General features: G+C 42.6%; 3 protein-coding genes across 11 annotated transcripts in view; 1 reads left to right on the top strand and 2 right to left on the bottom strand.

Moving 5' to 3' along the window:
* LOC141747091 (protein zyg-11 homolog B) overlaps window positions 1-11,881 on the bottom strand; it is a 24,524-nt gene extending 12,643 nt beyond the window's left edge. Inside the window, exons 1-3 of one of the 3 annotated variants that reach the window (XM_074596722.1) lie at window positions 11,769-11,881; window positions 3,861-4,026; window positions 670-1,424 (exon numbers count right to left, since the gene is read on the bottom strand). In XM_074596722.1, coding sequence (XP_074452823.1) covers window positions 670-1,424; window positions 3,861-3,912 — 807 coding nt within the window. In that variant the 5' untranslated portion in view covers window positions 3,913-4,026; window positions 11,769-11,881. Of the gene's footprint in view, window positions 1-669; window positions 1,425-3,860; window positions 4,027-10,363; window positions 10,490-10,542; window positions 10,928-11,768 lie in introns of those variants that run through there. The other 2 variants (XM_074596720.1, XM_074596721.1) reach the window with 2 other exon arrangements.
* Window positions 9,891-15,549, top strand: COA7 (cytochrome c oxidase assembly factor 7). 2 transcript variants are annotated; one of them, XM_074596725.1, is made up of 5 exons: window positions 9,891-10,236; window positions 10,632-10,742; window positions 11,843-13,596; window positions 13,681-13,821; window positions 14,945-15,549. In XM_074596725.1, exons 3-5 carry the CDS (start codon window positions 13,188-13,190, stop codon window positions 15,391-15,393), a joined length of 999 nt encoding a protein of 332 aa, XP_074452826.1. In that variant the 5' UTR covers window positions 9,891-10,236; window positions 10,632-10,742; window positions 11,843-13,187; the 3' UTR covers window positions 15,394-15,549. The 2 variants fall into 2 exon arrangements, with proteins under 2 accessions (XP_074452826.1, XP_074452827.1); XM_074596726.1 differs by lacking the exon at window positions 9,891-10,236 and having other exon boundaries at window positions 10,451-10,742.
* SHISAL2A (shisa like 2A) overlaps window positions 15,428-17,182 on the bottom strand; it is a 59,423-nt gene continuing 57,668 nt past the window's right edge. For 3 of the 6 annotated variants that reach the window (XR_012588599.1, XR_012588595.1, XR_012588594.1), the window contains one exon: window positions 15,717-17,182. The gene's annotated coding sequence lies outside the window, so the exon portion shown is untranslated. The other 3 variants (XR_012588596.1, XR_012588597.1, XR_012588598.1) reach the window with 3 other exon arrangements.

Here is a 17,182-nt window from a genome sequence, read left to right as displayed (position 1 = left end):
TCGCAGCAGGGACAGGATAGGCTCATTCTCCAGTTAGTGCATGCATATTCTACAGAACATGGAACGATGTCTTGCTGTCTGGCACTAAAAGATAAATAAATGCACTGCAGCGAACATCTTCTCATCCTAAGGAGCTAAGTAATTTACATTACATGTTCATGACAACCAGACATTGCAAGGTGGGTAGAAATATTGTAATAGAAAGTAGAAGTGGTGATGGAATACAACTGCAGCTCAGCTACTAAGTTTTATTGTATCTGCTGTGTTATCATGAATTGCTCAAAGCTTATGCAAATTGTACCTCCACCTCTTAGATGTTGTTGCCTTACACTAGATACTGTGCTGGAAAGCAGAGAATATTACTCTAGTAAATGACTGCAGACTAGACAAAGTTCAACACTATTAGATCTGATACGTTAAATCAGGATCTAAGGCTCACTGAAAAGGCAGAGAAAATAGATGCTTCTTACAATGGCATTATGTAAATTTCACAGGTTCTGTGCCAGAATTAAGTACGAATTTGACATAAAGTCAGTAATTACAATTAACCATTAAAAAAATGAACCTACAGCCTCCTTCTGAAACACCCGCATACATTTGTTACAAATGATTAGTTATATTTTCCCTGCACACTGTAATTTTTCAGTAAAATTAATTCCCCCACTTAACCTTTAGGTTTCCTTCTCCTGTTAGGAATTCCGAGTAGCCGGCATCAGTAGCTAGCAGTCCTACAAACTGCATCGTGGGCCGCTGCTGAATAAACGCTTCTACAGCTTTATCCGTAACATGTTTTCTTCCAGAAATGTCTAGAGACACAAGGTTAGGCAAGATATCCTTCTGTTCCAGTAAACGAAGTGCAATGTCTGATGTGAACTGTTTGTCATCTGAAATATCAAGGTGATTTAGATATTTTAGTTCTCTTATAACATCCAGAATCTGGGTTGTGGTCATTTTCAAGCATTTCAGGTGGTGCATGGTCAAAGACTTGAGTCGGTCTTTGCAAGTGAGGAGTGCTGTTATGTCAGTGACAGAGGTGTTTGATATATCCAGACTTTCTAATCTGGGAAGTGAAGCAACATCTGCCAAGTCCTCGTTGTAGAACAGAACATTGGTAATACTCAATGCACGAAGCCCAGACAACTGGCTGAAGCACCTCTCATACGGGTCTTCCAAAGAAAGAGTTAACGAGTTCAGCACAAGGCATTGCAGATTTTGTTGGATCCATTTATTGCTGCCAAGTCCACTTATAATGTCTGTGATTGTTATATCTGCATTCACCCCAGTAGCATCCAGTTCTACCAGCTTGTGATGGCAGAATGCTTTCCGGAAAGCCACAGCAGAGATTTTCGCTTTCCGGATACAAGCTCGTTTCAAACGCATCTGGTTTCCTCGGAAAATGCCCACAGTTCCATCATTCAGAAGCCCTGTTGGAAAACAGCATTAGTGTTTGACTCCAGTAATCCAAAGGGTACAAAGTGTTAACAAAGATAATTAATTGCCAAGTAATTTGTCTTGGATCATTATGTCACTGATCCCAAAATTTTATATTTGAGATTCCACTTTTAAGATTACAATCTCACTTTTGGAAAATTACAGGTTTAATAATAGGACAGATAAATTAAGATGTAGTATATGCACATTACCTATTTGGTTCAGAACATGGAGCATGCAATAAATAAAACATGGATATGATTCAGAAACATTCAGACTGCTGTCTGCATTTTCTCACTGAACTGGTTAGAACTGTGCTAAAAACAGAACTTCAAAGTTTCTGGAAGTTACTCTTCCACCGTCACAGTTCCATTAACTTCAAGATAGCACCAGCAATCAATGACCAATTCTCATCTTGCTTTAACTCAATTGAAAAATTTAGCATTTGATTGAATTCATACCTAGGATCAATACACTGAACTAAGCTAATTAAGTTCTTCTATATATCCCTCATGAAGAGGGTAGAAGTGTTGCTCAGAAACAAGCTGAATGTGAGAAAGAAACCTAAGAAGTGATTCAAAGAGGAGAAAGAGGAGGACAAGGAAAGGGTGGGAAGGCAAGAAAGACAGCAATGAAAAAAGGAAATACAACAATCATGTCTGAGATTATTATCTTTTATCTCTGTAGCAAGAAGACTGCATAAGTAGTCTTTTCTTGCAGCATACTGGCAACACCCTAACTGAAATAATACATTTAGTTCCAGGCACAGGATTATCCAAAATGCACTGAAAACACCAAGATGTCTTATTTGTATCTTATCAACAGAAGCATTACTGCTTTATAGAATGCCATATGAGAAGGGTATGGTGGCACAAGCACGCACACAACAGGAGTAGGAAGAACATGCCCTTCCAGTTTCACTCTAGAGGGTTATAAATCTCAACGCTCCTGTTTTTTATCTCCTTTCTTCAAGCATACTGAACATAGAAAAGAAACTGAAAATGTAATATATTTGAATAAAAACATCACTGCCCCTACAGTTTGAATTTAAGTCACGAGCTAGTAATTGCTTCTGTGATGAAGTCAAATTAATATTAAGATCTGCAGAGCTTTCTAAAGAGCAAAGAGTTTAGGCATTTCTGACCAAGTAGTCAGGGCATTCCTCTTTTGCAGGGAACGCAAAAATATGGGGTGAAACAATTGGCACTCAGCAGAAAAACCAAATGCAATAAATAATGATAATTTGGTTAAAGCACTGCTAAATTACTACTTGATTTTTCCTCATCTTTCCATTTAAGGATCGAGTCAGGCTCTCTCACTGGCCTACCTTAGCCACACCCTGTTTATCTGGCATGCACTTTCGTCCTGCACACCAACACAGTGTTTGTGATGTTTCGGCGCCTGGAACTGCCTTCATCACTACTAGCACTGGTAATAAGTATCCGGTCAGTTTCATTGAATCTGATTTCTTGGTATTACTCTAAATAATTACTTATTAGAAAGTAATGTATGTTGAAGATGAAAAGTTTTTTTGAGTTTGCCTTTTTTTAGAAGCATTCCTTCTGTTATATCTGACTAGAACAACTGGAGAAGACTAGAACTTGAGAAAACTAGAGCACCAGTATTTGCACAGTAAGACCCAATCAAATCCGCACCTTGGGCACTTGGTCTGTTTATAGTTATTTTTCTAGTGTCATGTCTCATCTCTTAAGTCTCCAGGATCTCCATGAATGGGTCTCCTGCCTCTTCTCTAGGGTAATCCATATATTCACTCTTTTCATACTAAGAACCTTTTATTGACACAACATTTTCCTTTGTCATGCTTAATGCAAGCAAACCAGAGGGCAGCCCTCTCCTCAAAGATGTGCTGACAGCAGACATGATAGACCAATATGTAAAACATAACACCACAATGTGGTTTCCACAGATGTTTATACCACTCTTGAAAGTGACCGCTTTCGAGCGAATAATTCCACTTCAAGAAAAGTGCTAAAAGATATGAGAAACTATTATAATTAAAATCACAAGATTACTTCCTAATTTAATCACAAGAACACACAGTAAAGAAAATTAAATCAACTGATCTGCAAGAGATACTGAAATATTTGAGTGCTGCTAGAAGTAGTAGAATCAAATAAATCTTTTTTTATTTAAGTGATCAAAAGAAGATCTATTAAAGAATGTTCACTTAAAGGACCAGCAAATTAAAATCGTAAACCCAAGACTTTCTACTTAGAACTATCTATAGGGCAATGCAACATTCAGCTGAAGCTGTGGAAAAGCAAAAATAACAGGAATTCTCTATTAAGAAAATAAGGACACAGTTTTAACAGCTGCAACAGCAGATTCTACTAGAAAATACACCAGAACTGCAGTGTCACATTCCAGTAAAATATTTTCACTGGTGTCCTACAAATAATTGTTTTTACCATGAAATGCCATCGTCTGCAGCAATCGATCCGCCACTTCTTGAGGAAACATTCCTGGCTCCTGCAAGCATAGTGTTCCATCTTGCCTTTCTGTGCAAAACTTCTCTAGGTTGGCAGTCAGGAAATTCAAACATATATCAAGTAAAGAATAAGGAGAAGCTTCCTCCTGTCATAAGCAAAACACAATGAAATAAAGGAGATTTAGTCAAATCATTCTCTGACTATGAATCTTCCATTACTCTATAATGTTGGTTTTAGGCAAATCATTCTTTTTTTTTTTTTAGTTTGATTCTCATTGGAACAGGCTAATATTACAAAAGGAGACGTCTCCCTTAGAGCCATGCAGAGTCAGGTCACACAATCAATGACTGGCAATGGGCAGCCTCCTCCCCCAGAACCACATCCAGTCTGGTCTGTTGTTGTCTGCTTGTGTTCACAGAGGAAGAAAAGTAATTGCCAATACGATCATTTGAATTTATGGAGTCTACTGAGAATTAATCAATCAAGACAGACTGAAAGAAGATTTTTAAATCAAATTTTGCTTCTTGATTTAAACTATTTCTTTTAATCCTTCATTTAAGTCAACCCACATTAGAAGTCTACTACCAACTTGCATTAGAAACAGCTAAATTTCACATGTTGTTAGGAGCAATTTTTGACGCTGAAAAGGGCAGATAGAGCTTCAGATCAAAAAAGGAAACTGAAAAAGAACTATTTTAATTCCAAATTTTGTGCAGCAATAAAGTAACAACTATTACAGTATTCCTTCTGATTATAGATACCAATTTTCTCCTTTTTACGCTAAGCACCTGGAAATCCTAGGTCCAAAGGACAAGGCAGAAAATAAACCTGAACTTTTCCTTCAGAGTTCTGAGACTGCACATTGATATACGAAAATCTCAAAGGTTTTTTTATTCCACATCTAATAATAGCCTACTGTTTTCAGTCACACAGATTAATCAACATAAAGAATGACTTGCAGCACTGTGAATCATCCCCAGCCCTACACAAAAGAAGGCTGAGTGACTGGTACATACTCCCCCAGACAACTTTGAAAATAACAGCATCAACTGTTGCCAGATCTCATCTGTAGGGAAAAACTGTAGCTTGCCTTTTATACTGAAAGTTCTGGATAATTTCACCTTTCTTACCTAGCTCATTTAACGTCTCTTCTGTTGCTTCATTTGCCTAATACGCTCATCACAGAAGTACAGAAACATATAAAAGGTTATGTAGAAGAAATATAAAGAAAGTGACAGAAATAAGTCTTCCGAAATAAGGTGCATATGTTTGAAGATTGGGAGGTACCACATTAGGGCAAAGATGGAATGGAGCTTATCTTTAATGAATCATGTATTGACAACCATGAGAGACTGCAGTTTAATAGCTCTTGAAGACTTAAGTACAGGTTTGGGAACAAGAGGCTCCAAATTATTCAAATACAAGCTCTTTCAGCAGCTTTTGACATGTAACTTTCAACTCCTTTGACTTGATTTCTCTAGGTGCTTAATTTTATTATATATATATTATTTTTTTTTTTAAAGCTTGATTACTACATTTTATTGTTGAAGAAGCAGGAGTTATTTTGTGATGTGACATGCTCACATTACCAGAAAACAGCAATTTTGGCTGCTTTCAGTCTTAAGCTGATATGAAAAGGAAGGACAGAATTTGGAACTGTTAACGTCTTTTGTTTCTTTATAGTGTGCAACAATGCCTGAAATACTTCTAAAGAGAATAAAAACAACTCATTATTTTAAAATAGTACATTTTTTGAAAGAAAGGGGAAAATTTTCTTTTTAACCTGAAACGACTACACATGCACAGGACTTATATGACAGCTGCCAATTCAAATAAAAATCAGAATCCTTACTCAAAGGCATATGAAAATTATTCCCACTGAAGCAAAGACATCCTCATCTCCCATTAGATCTTGTGCTTCTAGTTCAATGCTTAAATGTGACGAAAACGGAACACTGGCTGTCTTCGCTCCTTCTGGCACTGTTCCATAATTTCTGCCAGAAAAGCTAAAACACTTTTATGTGTCAGTGAACAAACTCCAATGAGAATTTTTAGCTTTGCAGATTGGCTGCTAGCATATGATTCAGAAAACTATTTTTTCAACCAGTACCTCTAACTGCCCAATCTACAATTTGGAGATAGTGTTTTAATTTTTGTATTAAATAATCACTTTAGAAGTCCATACAGGACATCCCCATACAATAAAGGAACAAAATCTACATGCAGTGATCAATTACACTTGCGGAAAACACCATATCGTTTTTATTAACTCCACTTATACCAGTTATAGGAGACATTTTTAATGTTTCTTCAACTTGCTGCGAGGCTGAAGAAACACACCTAACGAAAGCTCCTGAGGTAACCTGGGCAGATAGGTGAAACATTTTTATCTACATCTAATAAAGTCCCTAGACAAGCATCATAAAAACAATTTCCTAGACTGTCTGCTACTGAAATAGAACAGCTTGAATACAGCCTGTAAACCTTTTATGTGAGCCAGCGGCATTCCTTTTCTCAACTTATCTTTACTTAAGGAGAATACTGCCTAGTTAAAGACCTCATAGTAAAAGTCTTCGGTTGTATTTAAGCTCTTACAAGGCTACGATTTAAGTGGTTCCTCTCTCTAGCTATGCTTTTGAATGTCAACTTGAAAATAAACCTGGCATTTGTTTTCAGCTCATTTCAATTTCTGGCTGTAATATTCTATTGAGATGCTGTAAATGTGTGTCAACCACAGCATGGGATTTTTTTTTTTTTTTATTTAATAAAGATCATTCAGCAATATTTCAGTAGAACTTTCATTACATATATTTGACTTTCATAGCCATCTTAACTATCTGATATTTCCATGTAACCTCATGGTTTCTTTCATTCTGTCAAATTCATTCAGTGGCCAGAAAATAAATTCCCCCAAACACTGAATTATGTATTACATGACGCAAGTCTGGGTGTCTTCATTAGCTAAAACACATATTAATATAAGAGTAATGTGACACATTAAAATCAACTAGCTTATGGAATAGTAACAAATGTAGAATAATTTAATTTAGATGGCCTTTTCAAGGCTTGTTTCCATTAATTCTTTTTAAAAAGATAACTTTATAAGTGCTTAATATTACCAAGGCAAACAAACAAAAAAAGTGTCCGGGAGGGTGAGGGGGGAATAAACTGCATGGCTACTGACATCTAACAGTAATCCAATACACCAGTGGACTGAAATGCAATACCTGCTTCAACATGATGTTACCCAGTTCCGCTTATAGCTCACACACCAGTGCAGTTGGAAAGGTTCTCACAAAGAAAACTATCCTCCACATTTTATTTTAAGAACACCTTGATTCAACTTTAAGTATTGCTAGAATATGTTTAACCTATATTTCAAAATGCAGTTAAAAAGAAAAAAGAGCTTAGGGGATGTAGTGGGTTGACCTTGGCTGGACACCAGGTGCCCACCGAGCTGGTCTATCACTCACCTCCTCAGCAGGAGGGGGGAAGGGGGGAGGGGGGAGAAAAGATGGAAAAAAACCCCATGGGTCAAGATAAAGGCAATTCATAAAGCAAAAGCTGTGCATGGAAGCAAAAGAAAACAAAAGATTTGTTCTCTACTTCCCATCATCAGGAAACATCCAGCCACTTCCCGAGAAGTAGGGCTACAGCACGCGTAGTGGTTGCTCCAAGAAGACAAACGCCATACTAAAGATGTAATAATGCCTCCTCCGCTTTTCTCTTAGCTTTTACTGATCAGACATCATATGGTATGGAACATCCCTTTGGTCAGTTTGGTTCAGCTGTCCTGGCTATGTCCCCTCCTGAGATCGTGCCCACCTCCCAGCCTGCTGGTAAGGGGGCAATGTTGGAGGGCCAGCCTTGATGCTGCACTGCTCAGCAGAAGCCAAACACTGGTGTGTTGCCGACACCTTTCTAGCTACCAATACAGAGCACAGCACTATGAGGGCTGCTATGAGGAAAATTAACTCCATCTCAGCCAGACTCAAGACCAGGGGACGTATTAAAGTACCTGGAATAAATTAGATAATCTTAAACGCGACACTATGCCTAGATTAACTGGCTGAGTGTTGAGCATCAAAACAAAATCCTCTTCCTTTGGGGAAGCATCACCATGCAACCACCTGCTTATACAACAATAACTAAAAAAAGACACAGGTTTAACTAATGTTTTCTATCAGTAACTGCAACGTAACTTTGCACAAAAAATAAATTTCACTGCTGTGTGGGTCTTTTTCACTATAGGTATTGTGATACTACCAACTCCAGCCTGAAAGATACAGTTCCTTCTGGCTGTGTGTCCCAGATTCCTTAAAAATCAAACCTTTTTTTCCATCAAACCTTTTTGGGGTTCCCCCTCCTCTCTCAATAAACCAGTATAAAACATTGGAAGTCAAATACCAATTTCAGCTCTAACAGAATCACTTCTCTGATGTTCTCCCTAATTTTTATACCCTATTGCAGACTCAGTATGACAAAATCCAAATGCGTAAGGTCTCTCTGTGCCAGGCCCATCTGCTTTTTTTCCTCTCTAAAGTCTCAAAGGAGGAGATGGGGTACAGGATAAGGGACTTTTCCAGTTGTGGCAGCTATTTCTCTCAAAAAGTTAGCAGGAAATAAGGGATAATTTAGAGCCTTGGTCTTTGGTGTTGGACATACCGTGTTTCTAATTGTTTTCTACCTCTCCACAGCCCCAAAACTTTACTTACTTTCTTAAAACAAACATTCTTAAAACCATCAAGAAATAGCAACTCAAGTAATGGTCATCAAAATTCTTCTGAACACCAATAAAGGAAAGGCAGTAAGAAATAAACAGTTCTGTGATATACATTATTAAGAAACTTTATGATTATCCTGCTTAAATTAAATGAAATAAAACAGATGTAGGCAATTTATTAACCAGACTCAAGGAAACATTATGTTCAAAACTCAAATTTAACATTAACTATTCTGGCACAACAAGTCGGAACATACTGATTAAAGCGATACAAGGTTGGCAGAGATCACGAGAGGTCTAAAATTAAATAGCGCCACATTAAAATGACATAGTGAGGCCATGTATTTCAAGATTAATACCAAGAACTTCAGATATGAGTTCATCAATTAGAAATGACTGGAGAGAAGAACCTGAATGGTTTGCTTAACCACAAGAAAACAACGTGAGGCAGCCAAAGAAGGTATCGGGAGAAGCATCAAGCAAAAATAAGGAAGTATTATGTAATTTTCAAGACACTCGGAGATCTCATGGGGCTATTTATGTTAAGAGGTACCTGTACCACTTCAGCTTGAACATTAACAGCTACTAGAATGCTCTGGGGCAAAAAGCACATTGGGAATAGGAAACAAAACCAGCTTTTCTTAGCCTAGCCAATCAAAAGGTGAGAGATATGAACGCTGCCTATAAATACAGCACAGTGAATAAAAACTATACAAGGAAAAAAGCTATTAAGTTGAAGAACAGTGCCAGCACAGCAACAAATGTGCACAGAAATGCCATGAATTAGAATTTTTGCCATAAATTTAGATGTCAGTACATATCTCCAAAACATCAAACAATTACGTTCTACCCTAGTCCACTGAATAGAACAGCAGGCGCAAAAAGTTCCTACTTTTAAAATAAAGATAAAAAAAACTGATTAGGGGGTTAAATAAAATTAGGCTTTTAATAACAAGGGATGAGACTAGATAACCCAGGAAGTTCCTGCAAATGCTGTAAAGGCAAATATGCACACTCATCTCTCAGAGGAGCAATCAAAACAGCACCCATGTGTTGTGCTCTCAGGCCTGTCTTTTAAGCAGGGCAAGGCTGTTTCTCCGCCGCCACTTTTGGCCGGCTGGGTGCCCTAAGAGCACGCTGCTCCACATTGCACACATCAGCAAGGCCCACGTACCGCGCATACCACACAACCCGTGCTTTTGGTGGCACGGCTTTTTTCCAGACAGCCCCTGGACACAAGCCCCAGTGGGAAAAGTGCTGTTTGAGGCTTGGACTGCACCCAGGCTGGGGCGAGGAGGGGAGGCAGGGACGGCTGTCCCGTCCAGCCCTGCCCTTCACGCCGGCCGGTGGAGGAGCTCTGCCCGCCGGGCTGCCCCCCGCTCCCCTGCGGCAGGAAGACGGTCCCCGGCCCCACAAGCTGCCGTGAGAGGAGCCGGACAGCGGCGGCGAGGGCAGGCCGGCCATCACCCTCGCAGCGCTGTGGAGATGCGGGGGCGCACCGGGCAGGGCTGCCGCTGCCCCCCCCCCCCAACCCGACCCTAGCTTGAACCTCCCCTCAGCCGGGTCTCCATCGCCTTTTTCTATCACGGGGAGCGGTTACACAACAGCGAGGGCTGCCGGGCCGCCTCGGGGGTACGTGAGGGGACAGACCCGCCACCGCCGCCCCGCCGGGGCGCTCCCGGCTTTGCCTCTCAGCGGCTGCCTGAGGGTGGGGGGAGATGCGCGCGCCCAGCGCCCGTCTCGCGCCCAACGGCCTCACCTGCCCGGACGCGCGGCAGCCGCCATAACGGCCCCTTCCCCCGGGGCGGCGGCGGTTCACCTCAGCTCCCCCCCGCCGGGCTCCCGCACCCCGCGGCGGGGGCAGCCCGCGGGGGCAGCCCGCACACGCACCCCCACCCGTCCCCTTCAGCGCCTCCCCGGCCCGCGGCGCTCACTCACCATCGCGGCGCTGGCTGCCGGAGGCGAGCGCCCAGCCAGCCGGGTCCCGCAGCTTAGCTCCTTTTCTTTTTTTTTTTTCCTTCCCTCAGTTTTTTAACCCCTGACCTGGAAGTGAATCTGCCTCAGCCGGCCGGGAAGCGCCGCCGGGCCCGCCTCCCTCTAAAAGGCGCCGCGCCAGGCACAGGCTGCCGGCTCCCCGGGTGAGTGGGAATCTTAAAATCCAGGTTTAAGGACGTAAAGCGTCTGGAGAAGGGTCTGTGACTCAACAAGGTGTGCGAGACCTTCCCTGACGCCTACTTTGCTTTCATTTGGGAGCCCGCGAAGGCCGCTGAGGACTGCAGCAGCTCTGTGGCAGCTCCTTGTCTTTGGGTAATCTCTCAAAAGCAGGAGTTCAACGTCAGCTTTATGCTTGTCGCTCACAGATCAACCCCTGAACTTTAAATGTTTCCTGCCCAAACGAGTTTATTCTGGTAATACAAATAATAATCTCCGGTACAATAGGCTTTGCCACCTGCTTCGACGTTGGGGAGGAGCTTTGCCATAAGCTTTTATACAAAATAATACAGCAGTAGCGATGAAAACCTGTCTCCCAACAAATACGTGCTATAATGTATTGTTGGTAAAGAGGACATGGTTATTTTTTGTTTCAGGATACAAAGGAAAGAATGATACAATTACTTTGTCCAAGTAAAACGAAACTATAAAGAGCTTACTGTTAAACCTTTTAAAGAATTGACAGTTCTACATACAGCAGCTTTGAATAATAGTTGTTTGCAAACCTGCAAAACACATAAATAAACATTAAGGAACAATTGCTAAAATAATTTATGTTTCTGTCATTGCGAGATGACAAAATATTCTACAAATATTATCAAACACAGTTTTGCCTGTTTAGGGACTACATAACAAAGGTCAGTTATAGTCCCAATTCTTTAGATGAGGATGTTGATATAGGGAAAATAAATGACGTGCTCAGGATCTGACAAGAACAGAATCCAAAGTCCTCGTGTTCTGAATTTAACCACTTAAAAATCTAATCTGTTTAGAAGAAATAATTTATATTTTGTATTACATAATTATGGACACAGACATTAGCTTAGATTAGTGAGGGGCTAGTACTTCTTAGCCCATTACACATTTCTTCCACCTCCTAATGTCTTTGGGAGCTTCCAGGCTCCCAATACCTATTAACAAATTTCCATATTTTTATTAAGATATTTCCATACCTATTAACAAACTCACTCCAATCTGAGATCACCAGATGTCTTGTCTTTGCCTTCTTTTTCCTCATTCCATCCAGGTTTATGATGGGAACTCTCTTCCTTCCTCCTGTCTGGGCACAGACGGTGAAAGCTCTGAAGCGACAGACAGATCCCCTGCCCTGGGTGCGTGTTCTTGGCCAGCCCCGCTGCACTCCAGACCCACAGCAGGGAGGAAACCTTCTCTCCTGGTGTGGAGGGGGCCGTAGGGTTGTCACTGACTCAACGTCGGTGTCAGACTGCGAAGACAAAATCACAGCAACAACAGGCTCTTTGGGGATTTAAACTGACAAAGAGTTTCCATGGAGCCTGTGCAAACTGAAATTTTTCAAAGCTGGATTTTCAGAGAAACAATATTGCTGGTAGGAAAGCAGTTAATCTCCCAAAGGCCTTCTCCAGAACAGAGGACTCGACACAAAAATTCTCAGATAGCAGTCAGCAGGGGCCAAACTACCTTTATCTTCTTCCCTGCTTTCTTACAGACATGTCAGTGCTTTTGGTTGATAACATTTTGAAAACAAGATTCTAGCTTCATGTGGACAACGTGTGTTAACTCCAACCCAAATACTGAAAAGTCTGAAAAGTTTTAAGGAAATATTTTAACAGAAATTATAACTGGCATTTTGGCAGCACGTCCAGCACGTGCTGCCATCAGTCCAACCAGCAGCGGATCTCACCGTTAGCTCCACCCATTTAATACACAACCAGGTTTCTTCCTATGGGAGTCCATGCACAGGTTTTAGCTGGATTTTGTTTATCCCAAAAGCTGAAAAAGCCAGCGTTATGTTGGTGAAATAATTTGGGACAAAGCAATCTCAAATATTCTTTGAAATTAATTTTTACTTTAAGTATTCTTCAAAATTCATTTTAACTCTAAGCAACTTGTTATGTAAATTTCTCATGCGCTGCTGTGCTCTCAGAAGAAATTCAGCCTGTGCTCAAAACCGCTAGAATTGAATAGTGTGCCGTATTTTGTATAAGTATCCTAATATCACGTCTGGCTTAAATTCATTCATAACTCAAGAAATAGGGTTTGCTGTCCGGTGTTAATTGCTTGCCAGTCTTCAACAACCCTGTCACTGCCTGTGGGGACTTGCAGGGTTCCATCTCTTCAAGAAGCACCTCCAAAATCTTTTGTTGCACCACAAAAAGGGACGATTGGTGGCAACAGTCACTAGCAGCAACTCCCCCCTTCTAAAATTGAGTCGAGAATTATTTAGCTGTTAACCCCCGACAGAAACACGCAGGCAGCAACTTGGGGAGTTGGTGAAGCCGCCCTGGCTGCTAGGCCACGCACACTGTATTCACACATGCCGTAACGCCGCAACTTGTGGATTTCATTGTCCTGAACCTCAGAAATGGCTCGAAACCCGGAAAGTACTAAAAATGAACTATTGCTTAAAACTTGTGAATTGTCAGTCTCTGGCGGTCCTGAGAGGGAGCGATGAGGCAGCGCAGGCGAGCGCGGAGCCCCCTCTGCCGCCCGGTCCCAGCGCCGGTGGCGGAGCCGGGGGAAGGAAGGGTCGGTGGTGCCGGGAAAGGGGGCACTGGAGCCGGAGGAAAGGCCGGCGGCGCCGGGGGAAGGGGGCGGCGAACCGGGAAATGGCGTCCCGGCATCGATGGCTCGGCGCTCCCGGAAGGCGCCGTATCGATCGCTCGGCGCTGCGCGGCGGCCCCGTCAGCTCCGGCATGGCCGGTCTCATCAACTTCGAGGATGAGGAGGAGGTGAGGAGTTATCTGGAGAACCTGCACGTCGAGTATAGCTACCAGTGCTTCAAGGAGAAGGACCCGGACGGTAAGCGGCCCCGCCGCGACCCCCTGGGAGCTGAGGGGTCAGCTTCCCCGGCAGGAGCCTCATCCCTTTCCCCGGTGCTCGCAGGCTGCCAGCGCCTCGCCGACTACCTGGACGCCGTGAGGAAGGACTTCGTGGCGGCGGCGCGGGTGCTGCGCGACAACTGCGAGGGACACGGGCACGGCGAGAGCTGCTACAAGCTGGGGGCCTACCAGGCCATCGGCAAAGGTGGGCCGGGGTGGGCAGTCCAGCCGCCGTGCCCTCAGTTTCCTCTGAAGCCCTCCCGCCCGTGGTGGGTGTCTGGGGCTCTGCCCCCGCAGCACAGGGGACGCCGCTCTGGGGGGGCCCTGCCGGCAACTCCTCTGTGTGCAGGGAGGGCGGCCATGCCTGCGGGGAAACTTCCACCCTGGAGGGGTTCAGGGCCAGGTTGGACGGAGCTTTGAGCAGCCTGGTCCAGTGGGAGGTGTCTCTGCCCGTGGCAGGGGGGTGGAACGAGACGGTCTTTAAGGTCCCTTCCAACCCGAACCATTCTGTGATTCTGTGAAACACAGCTCCTGCTTCTGCAAAGGTGCCAAGCACCGACATTTCCTCCTGACCTTGGAGGAGGAACTACCTGTCCCTTTTATGGTCGCATAATAAAAGCTGGGGAAGGGTGGAAAACCTTAAATTGCTTCCTTATGAAGAATCAACTTTAGGTTAACCACGTGTATTATCCTTATAGTTATGTCTGTATAAATGGTAAGTATATCCAGTGCTGAATGCTGCGGTGTGGCCTGTTCTTAAAATTTGGGTTTAATTTTTCTAGAGGAAGTAAGGAAGAGATAAATTTACAGACTGGTAGCACTGCTTACAGACACATAAGTAGGCCCCAAGTCTGCCCAACATTTATGTGCTGGTACAGTAACGGCAAGCAGTTAAACTAGCAAGTTTTCTGCCAAATAACATTGCTAGGAAGGAGTATATTTTCACTGTAGTTCAAAACTAGGAACAATCTTAGTGTACCTATAGGAATACTGACAAAAGAATACTTTGCCTAGTGAAAGCTATTAAGAAATCCATAGATGTATTAGTGGAAAGAATGTTTTGCGGTTTTGGTTTGGTTGGTTTTTTTCTGGTCTGCATAAGTTGTGATTACTGGAGGGTGTAGGAGAGTTTCCTAACTAGAAGACATTAGCCAGACCTTCGTAAATGAGACAATTCGGTGTCTCTGAAGTCCTAAATTTTGACTGTAGCTTCTAAAGTGACGGCTGCTGTGTTTCCCAAAGAGCACTGGGAAGCGTGCTGCAAAGCAGAGAGCTCCCACCTGGTTAACCATGTCGTTACAGTAATATTTTGGTTTCTTGGCCGGCAGGTGGACTCGACCCAGACTTGAAAGCTGCCTACAAATCTTTTTTGAAGTCGTGTGAGAAAGGTGGGAAGAAGTCAGTAAATGCGTGTCATAACGTTGGGCTGTTGGCCCACGATGGGAGAGTAAACGATGATAAACCTGACCCTGTGGTTGCTAGAGACTATTACACAAAAGCCTGTGATGGCAATTTTGCTCCAAGCTGCTTCAACCTCAGTGTAATATACCTCCAAGGAGCACCTGGGGTCCCTAAGGACATGAACCGCGCATTGAAGTACTCGCTGAAAGGGTGTGAGCTGGGTCACATATGGGCTTGTGCCAATGCCAGTCGAATGTACAAACTGGGAGATGGCATTGAGAAGAATGATGCTAAGGCAGAGGATTTGAAAAACAGGGCAAAACAGCTGCATAAAGAACAGAAAGAAGCCTCAAGTTCTTTAACGTTTGGGGAGTAAAACTGTCAGTTGCAGTTATTAAGACTGCGGTTTTAAATGGCAAGTGAACTTGTTGTTTAAATTGTGAGCATACAGTTTTCAGTCATAATAAATAAATATCCTGTATGCAATATGCATATGCAAATAAACGTATTTCTGTGGATGCAACAAACATGACCAACTCTGCTGTGCCTTTCTATAGTTTTAAATACACAAGTTCTTAAGTGTATTGCTTAGATCCCTCCTCTTCTTTAAGGAACACAACAACACTGTCCTTTTGGAATTTTGTTCCTGTGGTTTCAAGTATGAAATTAGTCCATAACATCCTTTTTTCTTTTTTTTTTCTCCACTGCAAATGTTTGTAGCCAGGAGCTGTAATTCTGTACTGGGCTCAGACTGCATAGCTTGCTGTCACGTCTCTTCAGAGACTGTCGTGAATCCCACATATTTTCTGAGCTAACTTCCTGCTGGAACAAGCACAGATTTTGATCTGCTTTCACATGATGTTTAAGTCTCACCACTACCACTTTAAAACCATGCTTATTTTGCTCTCTTTGGCCACAGAAATATTGTCCTTTGCTTGTACTGTCAACTTTGTTAACTGTGAGAAGTTCATTCTGGCTGCGTGTGCACAGTGCTTCTTGCTGTCTGTGATGTTTCCAGGTCCAGGGGATGCTGCTGCTTTAGGCCATGAAAGCACGAAGCTCTTCCCTGGTCAGCTGAGATCTAGAAACATTTAAGTCGTGTTCAGATGATGCCAAGCCCAAAACAGTAATGAGCCTGTTGTGTACCTAGAGACATCTCTGCCTATAGATCTTGCAATTGAAACGGGCAGGAGAGGAAGGAACTTAATTAGCTCTGTTGGGCAGAGGAGATACAGGGGCAGCACTTGAGAAAGCTGCCCCAGATTTATAGAGAAAATAAGTAGGAGAGCTAGGAATTGCCCGAGATCCACTGAATTACAGGTAAGTATCCAAGACGGGAGATTCCCTTTCAGGAAAGGTAGGCACGCAGGTTTTAAATACCTTTAGCCTGAATGTTGTTTAGCATCTCGCCAACTGGTTTGTCACTGAGTTTGCATCTGAGTGCCCCGTGTGCCTGACTGCTTTAGGATTGCTCTCCCACGCACAGTGATCACCCCTTATTCAATTACACACAAATTGGTTTACTTTCCTGCCAGCTTCTGAAACGCTATGTTTTGTTTTTTATAATACAGATGTAGGGAACAAGGTCCTAACTGTTTAGATTTCGGTCTCAAATCCATAGTGCTTACATATGCAAACTGTAACTAAACATACATATTCTGAAACAGCAGCCTAAATAAGTAGGGCAGTATAGGTAAATGTATTCATGCACTCGCATGATCTTTGATAATTTTGGTGTGTATAAATATGTGTGAAGCTTGTGATATGTGTGTGTGTTTTGCCGTAATTTTACTGCTGATTTAGAATGTGAATGCTGTGGCTATGATCTGAATAAAGATACAAACTTGCTATTGAAGTAAATTAAGTGGGAGAAAAAACAACACTAAAACCCACACAAATGTGGCTATTGCCACAATTGAAAGCAGAATTTTTAGAATCTCATTGCGTGCTGTCTCAGGCAGAGCATGTATGAATTAAAGCAGTTCTTCCAACTTAATTGCGCTTTTAACAGACTTCTTGGAAGGGATACGCTTGCTGCTGGAATGGAAACCCCAGAAGAATAGCGTAGTGATGAAATGGGCTGTACTGTAACAGCAGATGGCAGTACACGAACAACGTTCCTGCATACCGTGGGTGTCAGGCCTATGGCTCTTGTTTTCAGCAGC

This window comes from Larus michahellis, chromosome 8 (genome assembly GCF_964199755.1).
Source record: "Larus michahellis chromosome 8, bLarMic1.1, whole genome shotgun sequence".
NCBI classification, from domain to species: Eukaryota; Metazoa; Chordata; class Aves; order Charadriiformes; family Laridae; genus Larus; species Larus michahellis.
Note: the sequence above shows the minus strand (reverse complement) of the source record. Positions and strands in the feature narration are given on the sequence as shown.

What these genes read in the sequence shown, in the direction of transcription:
- COA7 (XM_074596725.1), top strand. Translation starts at nt 13,188, where the DNA reads ATGAACTATTGCTTAAAACTTGTGAATTGTCAGTCTCTGGCGGTCCTG. An exon ending in CAAGGAGAAGGACCCGGACG is followed by an intron (nt 13,597 to 13,680) that starts GTAAGCGGCCCC and finishes CGGTGCTCGCAG; the next exon opens with GCTGCCAGCGCCTCGCCGAC. An exon ending in CTACCAGGCCATCGGCAAAG is followed by an intron (nt 13,822 to 14,944) that starts GTGGGCCGGGGT and finishes CTTGGCCGGCAG; the next exon opens with GTGGACTCGACCCAGACTTG.